A 16498-nucleotide genomic window follows, 5' to 3' on the forward strand; every position below is an offset into this window, starting at 1 on the left:
AGGATGTTGAAGATGACGCTCCCAGGCAGGAGGAAAAGAGGAAGACCACAGAAAAGATTCGTGGATTATGTGAAGTCGAACACGCACAGGTTGGCGTGACAGAGGAGGATGCTAGAGACAGGGAAAGATAGAGGCAGATGATCGGGTGTGGTTGCCCTAAAGGGAGCAGTCAAAAGAAGAAGATAGGTCAAGTCAAACCTTAATTTTAGAATAATAACAGCATATATCAGTGTTCAGTGTTAGTCATATAAACATATCTGTTTAAAGAGATTCTTTAATCCTAAAAAGCAAAGTTCGGGTAAAGCTGATAGGATGTTATTAGACTTGCATGTGTTTACAACCAAAATATTGATCACAACAGAGTATAGCCTATACAGCATCCCAAAGGGAACAATAACAAATAAATAATACATCTATTATTCACAGAAATTTCTCAGCCTAGGCCAAAGTGGAAATGAATGACAGCTCAACAACCTCGCATTCAAGATTCCAACACATAATGGGTTAACGTTTTCAATGATATGCACTTTGATCTCAGTTTTATTGACTCTTATGTCTGTCCTATGTGATTCTCTGGCACACCTAGGCCTGTTTGTCCTTTTTAAAATTGTGCTGGTTCATTGGTTACTTAATGCTGCTGTATGCTGCTGTATGCTGTTCAAAAATAAGCTTACCAACTTATTGATATATTATGACATATAGTAAACTATTAACCGATTTAGCCAGGGTACATGTGTGTTTCTCTGTAAGTGTGGACTGTTCAGTTTCCTTATCAGGCAGAGTGTTAGCAGCCGTGGGCAGCCGCTGTAGGGTTTTCTGCATTCAGAGGTGACTTGCTGGTCCCTCCTCCACTGGTTTCTACTTTGGTATGCACTGATGTAGGACAGAACTGTCTAATTTCTAGCAGTCATTTTGTAGGTGTACTTTTGGAATGGGGCCATCTACATGCATCATCCTTAAGTCTTCAAGCATCACGTCACCCACTGTTTCAGCTCAAAACTGCGTAGTAACAAAGATGCTTGTATGTCCCGCTTTCAGTTGTGTGAGGCTTTATGCAGCCCGATAGAGTCAGAACAAAGTGTCTCACAGCAGAGTCTGGAAGGAGGGAAAATATCTCATTCCAGAGATGTTTGCATCTAAATGATTATCCTTTTCTCGCAATTTTGCACTTTCCTTTAACCTTCAAGTGACCAAGTAGGGTGATTTATATCCACGAGTCTTATGTTTCTATATGTGACACTGTCATATTTTTTTAATCATAAAAATGTTGAATATAATGAATGTATTGATCTACTTCTTCTGCAACTTTTAGCCTCTTGGTGTGGCAAGGGTAATGGGAAAATCATGTGGGGGTCAAACAGTCACTAGCCACTTCATTTGTTACACCACCAGGTTGGACACTCTTTTGCCCTCAGAACTGCACTAACTCTTCAGGCACAGATACAACAAGGTGCTGGAAATATTCCTCAGAGGTTTTGGTCCAAATTGACATGATAGTCTAACATCTAGCTAATTTCTTTTTCCTGTTGTTAGCTGATAGGAGTGGTACCCAGTGTGGTCTTCTGTTGTTGTAGCTCATCTGCTTCAATGTTCCTGTGCATTCACAGATGCTCTTCTGCCTAATTTGGGTGGTTATTAGAGTTTCTACTGCTTTGCTGTCAACGTGAAGCAGTCTGACCATTCTCCTCTGACCTCTGACATCAAGCATTTTCACCTAGAAAACTGACACTCACATGATATTTCTTCTTCTTCACACCTATCTCTGTAAGCCCTAGAGATGATTGTGTGGGAAAATCTCAGTCGAATAGCATTTTCTGAAATACTCGTACCAGCCCATCTGGCATCAACATCCATGCCACATTCAAGATCATTTAAATTGGCTTTCTTCCCCATTCTGATGGTCTGTTTGAATTTCAAGTCATCATGACCATGTTTGCTTGGCTACATGCATTGCTGTCATGTGATTGGCTGAATAAATATTTGTGTTAATGATCACCTGAATGGGTGTACTTAATAAGGTGGCTGGTGAGTGTATATCACACTGGAAATATATTTAGATTTTTTAGATGTATTACTTTTATTGTAATTTGTTGATTAGTCCAAATGTAAACATTCAGACAGTAACCATTTTCAGATTTTTCATTAATCTGCCAAGGTGTTTTGACTATTTTAAATATCACACATCTAAAAATAAGATGTTTGTTTAGGTTTTGTTTTAAACAGAAACATGGAAGTAGCAAAGGATGGACATATACCCAACATCATGACTTCACTGTAACTTGCTGCTATGTAGTATTATGGAGTCACTAGCACAGCTACATCTTAGTGATAAGATGATCCCAGTATGTTATACATTAGTTTTAAGTAAGGATCTAAATGAATGTCATTTTGTTCATTTTTTTAATGTAAAAACCAGAAATAACATTAGAGCATTTGAACATATATATCTCATATATGAAGAAAATGTATGTATTTACAAATATAAATAGTTTATCAAATATGTATTCAGATTTTTTTACAAGAATTATGTGACGCTTACTTCGGCTGCTCTTTTATGCTGTTACATTTGAAAAAATGTATTTATTTTTTTATGCTGGTAAAAAAAAAACAGAAAGAAAGAAAAAAAATGAGTAAACCACAAAACTATAGAGCCAGCTTTTTAGCTTTTTGAATAGTTGCCTGTATATCTGAGAGATTTGCGTGCACAGCTAAAATAAAAGTATTGTGATCTAACTGTGATAAATCACAAAACTTCCAAAATGACAGACGGAACTTACTATGGATGCAAATTTCTTGCTGTTGCTAAATAACATGCTTGCATCTGACCCATGAGTGAACTTGTGATATATACAGCGTCTTTAATAATATTTTCAGTGTAGGGTTCACTGTAGGGATAGTGCACTCTCTATACATGACTGTAAACTGCTTTAATTTGGAAAAGCACTCAAATTAGCAGTGCAGTTTAGTTAATAGTAAGTATGTAAATAAAGATGTTTTAAAGTGAATACTGTCACAAATGTATTGAATAAATGTTATGCTTACTTGCAAATACATAGGCTCTCCTAAAATATAAAACTGCTTCTCCAATGAGCATTTGTAAACCATTTTTAGAAAAGTGGAGTAGTTCAGTCTAAATTTGCTTCTTAGCATTATTTACTTTGTGGTTATGCGTGATTAGGGTGTTATAGTGTTTTATGTGTATGAATGTTTGCACAGAGCCTTTTGGCTCACCGTTTGATGACAAATTATGGTCACTCGGACCCAAGTGGATTGTGGTATACTGGCAGACATGGCAAATATAACACTGGCATTGCTGTTCTTTACATTGCCACAACTTCTTTGTTGGCTGTTTGGTGTTGACCACTGGTTTTGATCAATGGAATAATATGAAATCAGGAGCAAGGTGTGAATAGAGCTACCTGTTTGTCATCAGGTGCATTTGATATGTTGAACAGGGCCCCACCTGTTAAAATGGCTAAAAACTACACAGTTAAAAATGTAAAAATTAAAAATCAACCAGTATAGTATTTATTTATTTATTCATAGCTATTTTATATTTAGAAATTTGTAGGTATTAATATAAATTCATGATGTGAGAGTGAGCTACAGAATTCTCTTGGACTCACAGTGTAAATAAATTTGATAAATATTCTTCCATCCATTCTCTTCCACTTATCCTTGCTGGGGTTGCGGGGGGCTGGAGCCCGTCCCAGATACCATAAGGCAAGAGGTGGGGCACACCCTGGACAGGTCGCCAGCCTGACACAGAGAGGCAGACAACCACTCACACTCACATTCACACCTATGGGCAATTTAGATTCTCCAGTTAACCTAACCCCACCAATTACATATCTTTGGTCTGTGGAAGGAAGCCGGAGTACCCGGAGAGGACCCACACAAACACGGGGCGAAAATGCAAACTTCTATTTTGATAAACAGTCAATTTAAATTATACAATAATAACCGGACTTTATTATTTTTTTGCAGTATGTGTATATTGTCTTGCAATCTCCAATTGCTGATTTATTCTATTTTTGCAAATGAGATCCTCCTTCACTAACAAGCCACGTGTCTGTGGCAGGAAGAATGACTTCTAACAAAGGAAAAGCTTTCATGCATCTGCCCACTTGTATGTGTGTCTTTTTGTATCAGCACCATTTTTCAGTCTAGAGGAGGTTTCTGATATAATCACAGCTTTCAACCAATAATCACTCAGCAGCGAGTTGAAAAGGGGTTAAATGATGAAACACAGTGTTTCATTTGCTTTGCCTGAGCTGATTAACCAGGCTGTCCTGGAATTTCTGTGACACCAGAGGCTCTTCCTCGTTCATCATAAACTGACTGACAGGATATTACCATGACCATGGTACTGGCATGACCTTATGTGACTGCTTTGATTTGTGGGATTTTTCAACAACAGGCTAAAAATATCATTGAAATCTTTTTTCCTGCACATTTAAACATATTAGGATTCTTTAATAGCATTAAAAACATATGATTTGTGTTTTTAAAATGTAAAGTTTGCTTTTGTTTTATAAAGCACTACACCTGGCAGGATTTTGCATATAAACTGACACAAAAACTGTTGACCTGTTCAGGATATACCTTGCCTTTTACCCCATTACAGCTGAGGTAGGTTCCACTCTTCCAGTGGTTTCGGAGTAACGTTAAAACAATCTACATTGTTTTATTTGTGCTTCAGTTTTAAAGGAATTTTATAGAAAACAAAGGAAAGAAAAACCGAGAGATGAAACTTACAAAAGTAATTCTCTGTGCTGAAAAAGTATGTAGATAAGTTAAAAATGTGAAAGGAGTTTGGTCAGGAGAAGCATCGTCTCACTGTTTTTGTCTTTCTTCCACCCAGGGGAAGTTGGTAAAGTACTTCAGCCGCCAGCTGTCCTGTAAGTGCAAAGTGGCCTTAGAGGAACGCAGTGCCGAGCTGGAGGACTTTCCTCGCCTCGGCCACTGGTTCCGCATTGTCAACTTGAGGAAAGAGGTCACACAGGTAAGCCATGATACCACGTAGTAACCATTTTTTACACTGAAAATACATCTCATGATCCTTGTTTCAAAGTCAAAATTTCAAAATATATTTTTCTGATTTGTGTATTTGACAAACTGTTCCAAGAACTTTTTCACACATTGCCTTTTTTCTGCTTTCTCTTTTTTTGTATGTTTAGTACAGATTTGAATAAAGTTTTGATACTTCGCATTTAAACATTTCACTGTCACTATCCGATTGTAGCTTTTAGCAGTTAAGTTTTCCATACTTGTGACTGAGAGCAAAATCTGACAGCTCATATCACCCTCTGGTTAAAAGCTTACTAAAATGCTGTAAATGCCATAGAAGTGCCATAGCACTGAGTTTTGAAGTTTTCGTGTACTAGTGGAGTCTGTATGCATCTCATACTGGGCCTTTGTGTATCACCTCAGTTCATCCACTGACAGAAAGGAGCTATTTTAGCCCCTTTCTTTGTTGCTTTAAGCAGGAGGTTTTAGCAGTATGTGCTGTGTCTGAGATGTCCATATAAACATATGCCCTCTGATTGACATCATGGAGAGTCAGGAGTGGAAACAACTGATATTGAGCTGATATAGATCAGTTGTTTCATGAGCATTTGGTTTACACGGATTACTTGTAAGTTTCATGGCCTCATTATATGAAATTCTGATCATCCTTAATGTTGTTACACTGTATAATAAAGAAAAGTATCTATCACTGTAACTTATTCCATTAAATGTATATCTAAATATGATCAGTCTAGGTTTTTGAGCTAGATGTGTATTTGTGGTGGTCTTTAAGCTGCATGCATGTTGCATGTGTATATTTGATAGGAAATGAGTCCAGGTGAGGTGACCCTGGAGGGCTTGCTGGAGATGAGCGAGGAGCAGGTGTGTGAGCTGCTGCAAAAGTTTGGTGCCAGTGAAGAGGAGTGTGCCCGTCTCAACGCTTCCCTCTCCTGCCTCAGAAAGGCCCACCAGCTCGGTGAGAGTCCACTCAAAACACTCACAGATGAGCTCATACGCTCACACACATGGAAAATACTAATCTTTATATAACGTTATCACTGTTTGTGTTCACTAGAAATTAGGGTATTTGTGTCTAACCGATGAAATAAACTATGAATTATTTTCTGTGCACACTAACAAAGCTCACTTACAGTACGTTGAGACTGTATGGGTGCATACTGTATATATGGTATTTATGATATATATTGTATACATAAAAAAGAAGGCAAACTAGAAATGGGTTAAAATTTAGGTACAGTCAATTTTTTATAGCTCACTACACCCAGATTAAATATATTCTTTTTATATACTCTCCAAGCATGTATTTCTGTTTACAGTGATTGATTTGTGATTTGCTTGAATTGGATGATACATCTTAGGGAGCAAATATTCACCTTTAGTTATGTTTAATAGCTTGTTGATTGGATTGTTGGGAACTCGTGCATTATAGAGGGCGTTAGACAGATAGAGAGGGGGTGACATGCATAATAATACTTGTCCACATTCACAATAGACTGTTGATTTGTCAGTAAAGTCATGACTTTTCTCAGACACATAACAGATCAATAAAAACTGCTTTTAATGTGTTCTCACTACAAAAATTATGACATATCACTTAAATATCACTTACAATACTGAATTGCTGACTTCTACCATTTTTGATATTGATCTATAAACTTATACAGGTGTTATTAGGTCAATCTTTTCCACCCTGGAGGTCCCATTGTTGTTAGGTTATCAAGGATAGGGGCAATGCCTGAAGTGGCAAACCAGAGCTTTTGTGCACAATATTAAGAGCAATGTTATTAAAATCAGCCTTTGCTGACTAAATGTCTCATGGCTGCAATTTACACTTTTATTTGCAGTGTAGATTAGGACTTATTTTTTTCAAATCTCACTTTGGACGGGTAATGATGAGGACATTTATCCAAAGAATGCAAATGTTCACGCTGACCATGAAATTCTGATGCTTTTACTGGCCTTAAGGATTTATGGGGTTAAATATTAAGAGGTTTTAATGAATTAATTAAATGATTACAAATTACGTGAGCTAAAGATAAGACAATATAGTATTTTGTAATCATTTATTCACTGAATAAAAAAAAAAACAGTTACAGTTTTTTGGGGTTTTTTAAAGATTTGTTTTTATATATTTTTTGTCATTTTGATTTTTTTCCAAAATAGATTTTCACAGTTCAGTTAGTTTTAATTTTTTTCCAATCTGTCATTCCATATTCTCAGGTGTTATTGGGTCAAATGTATTGTATTTAACTTAATATCCTGGGTAGTGAGGTGTTTCATAGAGTGATGATAAAAAGCTGTTTTTTTGAAAGGGAAACATATTGATAAGTAAACTCACTTATGAAGTGACATTCAAGCCTCGGTATATTTTCAGTTAAACTGCTGTTGTTTCTATAGGTGGTGCTGTTTTCTTTTGTTCACTACCAGCAGCTCAGCCTTTCCTCTCAGCCTCTTCTTAATTTATTCATAGCACAATAAATTAAAACACTACATATACAATACTACGCCGTCCCTGCTTCTGTGCTACAGCTGTTTTCAGAAAGACATGACAGATATGATAGATAATATGATAAGACATTCTGACTCAAAATATTTAGAATAACACTTTTTCTGAAATGTATAAACAATATGATATTCCTGTAAATTATTAATACAGAGAGCAGTGTGTAAATGTGTGGTACGTTAGTTCTCGTCAGTCAGTCATGTGTAACATTAATTTGGTAAAAGGCTTATGTAAAGCAGAAAAAAAAACTATGTTGCATGTAAAAGTTTAGCTTTATTTTCTGTTCTCAGCGGGCCAGACTGTCAAAAATGAAACAGGAAGTCAGATGTGTATCGTTGCTTTGTCGTACTAACATATCATACACTGTCGGTAAATATGCGAGATTACTGCACTGATGCATTTGTTTAAAATAGCTGTTTTTAAGAACTGGTTCCCATGTAATGGTTCATCCACTTGTTCCAATTTGTTATTAGAAATGGAAGTACATGTTTCTTAGCAGAGCATATTGTGAAGCCACTAGCCTCCAGCTGAGCAATAGAAAAAGGAAATCTCAAAGTGAAACCCTTGTATTAAATGTCATTTTGTGCATTACATTATTACTGGGGTCTCACATACCTTTAACAATGATAAATTATTCCTGAGTGAGCATATAGCTAAATATATGCAATTATGGTTAAAATTATAAAGAGATTTTTAAAAGAATATTTTTTATCTCCAATTTTGGAGAGACATTTTGTAAAAAATTGTATTTGTCTCAGTAAAATAAACTGAGGTTCCATATTTTTTTTCCAATTATTTTTTATTAAATGTGGCTGTTGGTAACAGAATTACATGCATAGGTATGTGCTGTGATGCAACAAGTGTGTTTGGTTTGTTACATGGTTGGCCCCCAGATGGCATAAACAGACCACATTTTGTTTTCAGTCATAACTACGACTTTTGCAATGATTCAGCTGAACCAGAAGGGGGCAGTAGAGTATCACTAAAATTAGGGTGGTCGTTTTAGTAACAACCTTTAGTACACCCGTTAACATAGCATATCTGTTTCTCTTCGACTCCCACTCACACGCACGGCACACAGAGCCACACACACCCACACATACACCCACGTACCAGTAAGAACATACGCGCACACACGCGCACACACACGCACGCACACACGCACACTGTTTTGTAACAGATGTCCTTTCAGACAGAAGACTCTGCTGAATAATTAAGCAAATTAACTTGATGAGTAGTTTTACTTCAGTGTGCCCTAAGCAAAACTGTACTTCATTAAAAGAGCGTTTTATTAGAGGAGGTGTAACATTCAGTTGCTGTTGACATTCAGACGAACAGGTCTTTTACAGCACAGTCTGAAAATCAGGCTCTTTGTGAGGCTGCTGGTGCTCGGCTGTCCTCTCGAAATATTCATGCTCTCCTTTGGTCCCGGTGCTTGTTTTTCAGTCAGTCTGCTGCTCTTGCCCACCTTCCTGTGTGCTTCACAAACTTCTTGTTTCCCTCATCAGTTCGACTGGGTACCGGTGAAGATAATATCCAGAAAGGCAAACAGGCCAACCCCGTCTCATAGCAAGCAGTAATGGCTATGTTGTACCACAGTGCAAAACACATGAATTTTCCATAAAGGCTGATAAATTGTAACTTGCTTGTGTTTTCTGGCCTGTTGTTTTCTATTAGCTGGTTGCAGTGTCACATGATTCCCGAGTGTTACATTTAAAGTCCCATTACTAGACTTTGCTTCATTTTTAGGTGTTTAAATGAGTTTTTATTAGCTATGTCAATTCTTTTAGGTATGTTTATGCCGACTTTGATTTTAACTCTTTCTTCATTTAGGTTTAGGCACCAAAACTAGAGTTTGTGCTGTAGACCATTACATATTTTACTTGAAGACTGTCAACTCCAGTTTCAGAGCAGTGGAACCACCTGATGGCAGAATCCATCAGGGGGTTCCACTCAGCGATGCCTCAGTCCTTCACGGTTCACACTGACAAGGCTTTAAACATCACTGGAGACCAGCTCACCTTTGTCATAACTGTCTATGACAGTTCCTTCAATCTTATTTTGAATAAATGCAAAAGTTGCGGAAGCTGGGCTGCATTCATAGCCAGGATACATCTGAAACATTGATGATAACACAATTTAATGAAGACTTCCACATAAAATGTTATAACTGGGGAACAGTGAAACCTAACAATAGCTGTGTAAAAGTACATATAAAGGCTACAAAGTACACATACGTTTGAAAGAGATGGCATAGATCCAAGTGTTAGTCCACTGTGTGAAAAGCCATTCCTGACCTTTGTTTAGTGTCATCCATTACAAGATGACTATTGCCAGCTGGGAGATGTTTCTCTGGCTGTAAATATCTTCTGTCCTAAAAAATAAACAATTATATTGATTATTAAAACAAATGAAAAACAAAAAAGCAAGCAAAGGGACAAAACACACAAACATAGTTCAGCAGTGTTTTTTACACATTTACAACTTGATATCTTTCTTTGAGAAATCTTTGAATGAAAACCTGCTTTTGATAAAAATCAAACCAAAGCCATAACAGGAAACATCTTTAATTGAAGGTCAGCTGTTTTCTTTGTCTGGTCCCACATGAAGTATTCAGTACAGCTGCTGCTCCTCTCTACTGAGGATGTTGTTTTGTACCAGTAGTCCCCTTAATGTCTTAAATGGTTTGTACGAAGTTTGACTAAAACACCCTGGTGTCGCTGGGATAATTATGGTGTTCCCCACTGATTTATCAGTATCTGTTCTGGCCTTTCTTTTTGTGTTTTGGAACTCTTTCACAGGATCACCTGTCTCAAACTTTTTTATTTGTTTTACCCAAACAAACCTAAAACTGGGAGTTCCACTAAATGATAAAAAAGCACCCCAAAAAGTTGATTCTGTTCATCTGGACGTAGCATTTTGAAAACCTGAAAACCCAAGCAAATCTTTGAGCACTGGTAGACATTTCCCCACCAGATGTCACATGACCAAAGTTTATTATGACGATTTAGATTATCTTTGTTTATATCGTCAATCTCTTTTCCTTTGTGTTCCATATTTTTTTTCCTCATTCTTTTCTTTGCCTCTCTTTTTTGTCCATTGCTTCCACCTCCCCCCACTTCCCCCACTGCCTCTCCCTGGCTCTCCAAAGACAAGCTCTGGCCACACAGAGCCACTAATGGACTCTCTAACAGGGGGGCAAGCTAAAGATGTGTGAATGCGCAACAGCAACTCCACCACCACTACCACACAAAGTGGTGAGAGGCACTTTGGGCTGAGAGAAATTCGTGGTTTTACACAAGCGTTCTTCATATTCTTGCTGAGAATAAGAGCTGAGAGAGGGAGATGTGTCATAGCTTCGGAACACTGCCACATTTGCGCATCTGTATGTGTGTCTGTATTTTAACGGTATTGTGCAAGTACCTGTTTGTCAGAACATCTGTATAAGTAGAGCACATGCAAAAGCTTTTTAAGGGTTAATGAGCCCCATGAGAACATTTAGCACACGAGGCAAGAAGTGGAGGATGCTCTTACGTGTTTTTAATAGAGTTATATATTTCTTCTAAAAATCTGTAGGCTGTTGCAAAAATCCATATAAATATATAGATATATATATTTATTCAACTGCCATGAATGAAAGCAGAAACGAGGATTTAAACATTTATGAATGTGGGTTTTTTTTTAAATAAGATATGTTGCTCCAGTTTGTGAGTCATCAGGAATTATGTTAAAATTGGCAGGCACGGACATTAATATACTTTACAGTCTTGCCAGCTTATATATCACATAACCAGACAAGTAGAAAACATACCAAGTGAATGTATGTTCCTCTGCAATGTAGTGTTGGAGGAAGGAAACTAATGCAAGTTAATAGAATTTTTCACTACTGGCTCTTGGGATTGCAGTCCACGAGCTGCAATGAGGATGAGTCATACAATTTGAAGGCAGCCGGTCAGTCCTTTGTGCTGCAATATACACACATTATCCAGCCCGCCCCTCCAGACAAGTCCACACACACAGAAACTCTCTTACACGTGAAGGATTTTTTTTGAATTTGTGTCCTTGTGTTGATCAGCTATACTGCTGATCTTTGCTCAGCACGACAGGTCTCCTCTGTGCTTTTTCCTCTGTAATCTTTGACATCCGAAAGGAATGTCCTCATGCCCTGTCTTCAGACAGCTTTACATGCATAAAAACACCTAATTGGCTTCAAATGCCATCAGCAAGAAAAAGAGATGAGTAAAAGCAGTCGATAGGGAGGCACAGAAGATGTGAGATAAGGAATCGGAGGAGGACAGGAAAGTGAAGAGGGTATGTATGTGGGGGGGGGGCAATATCAGGAGAGTAAATTAGGGCGAGACATAGGTGATGACAACGGGAGGTGAAGAATAAGCGTCTTCATGTTGCGAAGAAAAAAAGCAGACGCATCGGGGAAGGAAAGCGACCAGAAGATGCACCCCCCAACACCTGTCTTCCTGGACACCCATAGGTGGTCCCTATTGGCTGTTAACTAATTAGCAGACTCTAACTTTGAGTCCCACTGATTACACTGCAAGAACATTCACAAACCCCCAATTCAAAAGAGTCGAGATTAAAAAGGGAGACTGCATATATTGAACACAGCCATTGCCCTTTTCACCAAATCCTGTTTACAGTGGTGGAGAGATAGACCAGCTACTGTCCCAGTGGCATTTCACTGCCATTTAGCCTAAAGAAGCAACACATTTAGAGGTAATTAGTCCAATTATGAGGCTGTTATCTGCATTTCTCAAAGCCTCGCCACGTGTTAAGCTCGCACCATTAATGGTGTTGGGGCGTGCTATTTGCATTAATCACTGCAGTTTCTCGACAGTTGATGTGGAGATGCAGGGTTATTCAGGTGAGAGCAGAGAATGGAAGATTGATGATGATGTGGCTCCAGAATTACATCTGAAGTTATGCATAAACATGGCCAACATTTGCTAATAAAAGGGGAGAAACACAAAAAGGTTATGGAATCTTATGGAAGAGCCTTTTGTCTTTTTATGCATTTACATACACCTTTTGGGAATTTGTCTTTTATCTATAAATAGCAGTTCTGAGGCAATATAAATATACAGAGGTTAATGAGGGAATGGGCAATGGGAGGGAAACACAGCTGGAAATAATCAGACATAATGAGACAGGGAGGAAGCAAAACTGAATACACTGAACATGAGACAAGGGACTATCAAAATAAAACAGGAACCATGAGACACACACTGAGACATAAACTGACTGAATACAAGGAACAGAGGGAGCAAGAGACACGACTGGAACACGGATGAATAAACATTCAGACAGAACTTATCATACATGATAGACATGACAGACCAAATACAAAGAACGCAGGAAGGAGACAGAGAGACATCAAAAGGGGAAATGCAAAAGGAGCTAAACGATCTAATCAGAGCTTGTAAGCACAAGAAAACTAAACGGAAGTCACTCAGAGAGTATAACTAAACTCAGAATATAACTTCAACCAGATTCAAACTGTCCAAATACTGAACCACTGGGTTACAGATCCAGTATCATGACAGGTACTGGGTCTGATGAGCACTGGTCGATCGGCAGTGTTCAATTAACAAAATCTGAACTTGATTCAAAGGCTTTAATCTGTAGCTTTTCACTGGAATTTTAAATATAAGATATAAAGAGTCCGAGGCTGATAAAGCAAAATTAACCTGTCAGATAGCAGTGGGCAAATCAACAGTATAAGGCAGTCTTAAAAAATAATAATTGAACTGGCCAACTCTACAACACTGAAAGGCCTGAAAGACCATTGAAGATAGCTAAAGTGCATAATGACAGAATTATTCACAACGTCTAACCAAGTAAAGCACACGCTTGAAGAGGCTGGCTTGTCACTGTCACAATCTACGATCAAGAGATGTCTTCATGAATGCAAATACAACTAGTTTGCAGCAAGGTGCAAAGAACAGGAAAGCCATGCAAGAAAAAGGTCAGATTTTGTCAGAAAGCATAGAAAAAGAGCTGCACAGTTTTGAAAAAATAATTCGAAGGACCAAGATTGACTTCTACCAGAATGAGGGGAAGAAAGCAGCATCTCAAGAAACGAAACATAGCATTTAGTAGCGCCCATGGATTGCTAGGGATTTTCATCCGTGTATCAAAAACAATTCTTGTATTTAAATTTGTCTAGTAAGCTTGTCCAGTTAATTTTGAGCACATGAAAATGGGGCCATATGTACTAGAAATTGCTATAACTCTTAAAATAATAATAAAAAACCCATTTTATTCCATGGTAAAAAATTTTTGCTCACACTGTATAATCTTATCTTCATGTCATCTAGTGCCGCTGACAACCTACACTTATAAGTCTATACTCTCCTTAGTATTATTACAGTGTGAGAATGTGCACCATGCAAAAACAAAAGAACCAAGAAGAGAATTATTAATTAGCTTTAGAGTTTCCAATCAAATCACATTTAAAGCTTACCCTCTTTTTTGCCTGAAATGAAAGAGAATATCTTATCTCATTATGACATTCAGAGCTAATTAAAGCAGAAATCAAGCAGGACTGTCTCTCATATTATATGATGGCATAAGAATAGGACACTGATTTATTGGTCAGAGCATCATCATCACTTCATTTTCATAAACTGAGAATCAAAAGTGGCTCAAAGTATATTTTGAACATTTTACAGTTTCACACAGTTAATATAATTTTGTGTAGTAACAAAATAATAAAAAAAAAGCCATAGAATAATGCAAATGCAAGGGCACTGGAAGAAAGCCTCAGCAGAAAAAAGATTGAATAGCAAAGCATTGACGTCAGCAGGTTATTGTCTTGTTGAAATGCCTTTTGCCCCATGAAGTTAGGGTTATTTAAATTATTAATTACCTATTATATAAAGAGCATTTTTAATATCAAAACTCTCCATGAAATGCAACTTCAAAAATGTACTGTCTAACGAGCACAAGACACACAAATTAACTTAAATCACAGATCTCAAAGGGGTTACGCTCAGTATGTGTTCTTCATCTAATTTAGCAGCGAGCTGTTTTTGATTTGCCTCAGGCTTTTGCTTAGGTGAGATGATCTGAAACAAGAAATTCATCAGTCAGCTCCTGTTACTACTTTGCTAAAGCTGTTGCTAAGATACTAGTGTGCTTCATGGACTGACTCAGGACTTGAAGCAACAGTTTTATTAGTGTGATTCAAGTTCATTGCTTCTCATGCAGAGAAATTTCACTTGGGTATCAGCTTGATAAGCACTGTCAAAAGTATTTTTTAAGTGAGGCAGGCTTATACAAGAGTATAACTGCCAAAAGGAATATTGTAATTTAAATCATCGATGTTGGCGTATCCAAAAGCTACCTATTTGGTAATTGGACAGTCCAAAGGTATTAAACACCCTTCAACCAGCCCCAGTCTGCGATCTAATTTCTCTCACCCATAAGCTATAAAACCTATCGGTGGTCTTTGATTATTCATGTTGGGTCAAGCAGAATTTTTACACTTCTGAGTGGCTTGTCATGGTTTTATTTCTGCTAATAAAGAAGGGATGATTGAGGAACATCTGTGGATGAGCACTCCTTTACAGCCTGTCTTTCTAAAGGATTTTGCAGGTATGAATTGTGGCTTTAGATATATATATAAGTGTGATCTTCAGGCAGCCTCACTGAGGGCAGAAAGGCAGCTACAGCATGATAAATATTCTGATCATAGTTTTGGATTTGCCATTGTTCTCGGAAACATATTCTGTGCAGGAGATGCATGACCACGTGCCAGGCAGTGCAGACAACCAATTGGTTTCTATGACAACCAAGACAATACCAGGTTCCCTGATTATAATTGTCAGCCAGAGAGCAGGAACTAATCAAGGACACTGGTTGTTTTTGTATAATATAAAATTATTATTTATTATATATATTTTCATATTACTGGTTGTTTAGCCTTTACCTTCTGTTATCTCCAGTTTAATTGGTTAAAATAATTATGAATGAACCAGAACAGTAACAATCCAGGTTATTTTTTCTTTGCAGAATTTTAGTCCTTTTGATTTAAAGCACTATGCTGAGTGTCTACATAGCAGTAGTAGTAAAGCACGCAACAGCTAAAAAATATTGACCAACTGTTCCTTTCACTGAAAGAATAAAAAGGAAACGAGAGATCATTAGAACTGATTCAGTCTATGCAAGGATTGTCAGAACTATGAAACTGTGAAAGAGAAAACTATATATGTGTACACTGGCTATTGTGTTAGTATACAGACTGAGAGCACTCGGCACAAGAATTCCAATGTGCCTTGACTGCTGGTTTTATGCACAAATGGCAAATAAAGAACGTTGAACCTTGTATTGTGAACAAGCAAGATACAACCAATAACTGTTATTTCCGTCTGCCTCTCCATGACATGTAGTTATATTTCTAAAAAGGTACCTCAGTGCGTGGTAAAATGAAAGTAGTGGCACTGGTAGCATCTGACCAGTCCATACAAATATGGATCTATATTTTCAGCAAATCAGCTGATTTTGCAGAAATAGATAAAACTATATTGTATGAGAAATATGAAAAGATAACACAAATAATATAGACTGAAAGCAACACAGCTCCTGCAGACAAAGCAGTGGCATGAATGTGTGCAGCAGTTTACTGTTAAAAGTGCTGCAAGAATGTGTGAGGGCTTTAAGTGTTTTCAGCAATCATCCACTCTATCAACGAAAGACCCAGACAGTGTTTTAATTCATTTGATAGCCTGACTTTGAGCCTTGTCCATCATAACTGGAAAACTTAAAAAACAGTTTTATTTGTTGTTATGTATTGTTGACCTGGTGCTTACTCAGAGTTTTTATCTGATTTAGTGATCAGCTCAGATAAAAACATTATTGTCTGTGATTTTAACATCCATGTAGATAGTCATCTTTCAAAATTTAAAAGAAGCCACCCACCACTTTAATCCCACTCTAGATCTTGTTCTG

The 16498-nt window shown here is 37.5% G+C and overlaps 1 protein-coding gene across 2 annotated transcripts in view; it reads left to right on the top strand.

Moving 5' to 3' along the window:
• The window catches only part of ksr2 (kinase suppressor of ras 2), a 112105-nt gene that overhangs the window by 7974 nt on the left and 87633 nt on the right, over positions 1-16498 (top strand). For both annotated transcript variants that reach the window (XM_039620449.1, XM_039620450.1), the window contains 2 exons: positions 4865-5005; positions 5836-5986. In XM_039620449.1, coding sequence (XP_039476383.1) covers positions 4865-5005; positions 5836-5986 — 292 coding nt within the window. The remainder of the gene's footprint in view (positions 1-4864; positions 5006-5835; positions 5987-16498) is intronic.

Source organism: Oreochromis aureus, linkage group 12, assembly GCF_013358895.1.
Source record: "Oreochromis aureus strain Israel breed Guangdong linkage group 12, ZZ_aureus, whole genome shotgun sequence".
NCBI classification, from domain to species: Eukaryota; Metazoa; Chordata; class Actinopteri; order Cichliformes; family Cichlidae; genus Oreochromis; species Oreochromis aureus.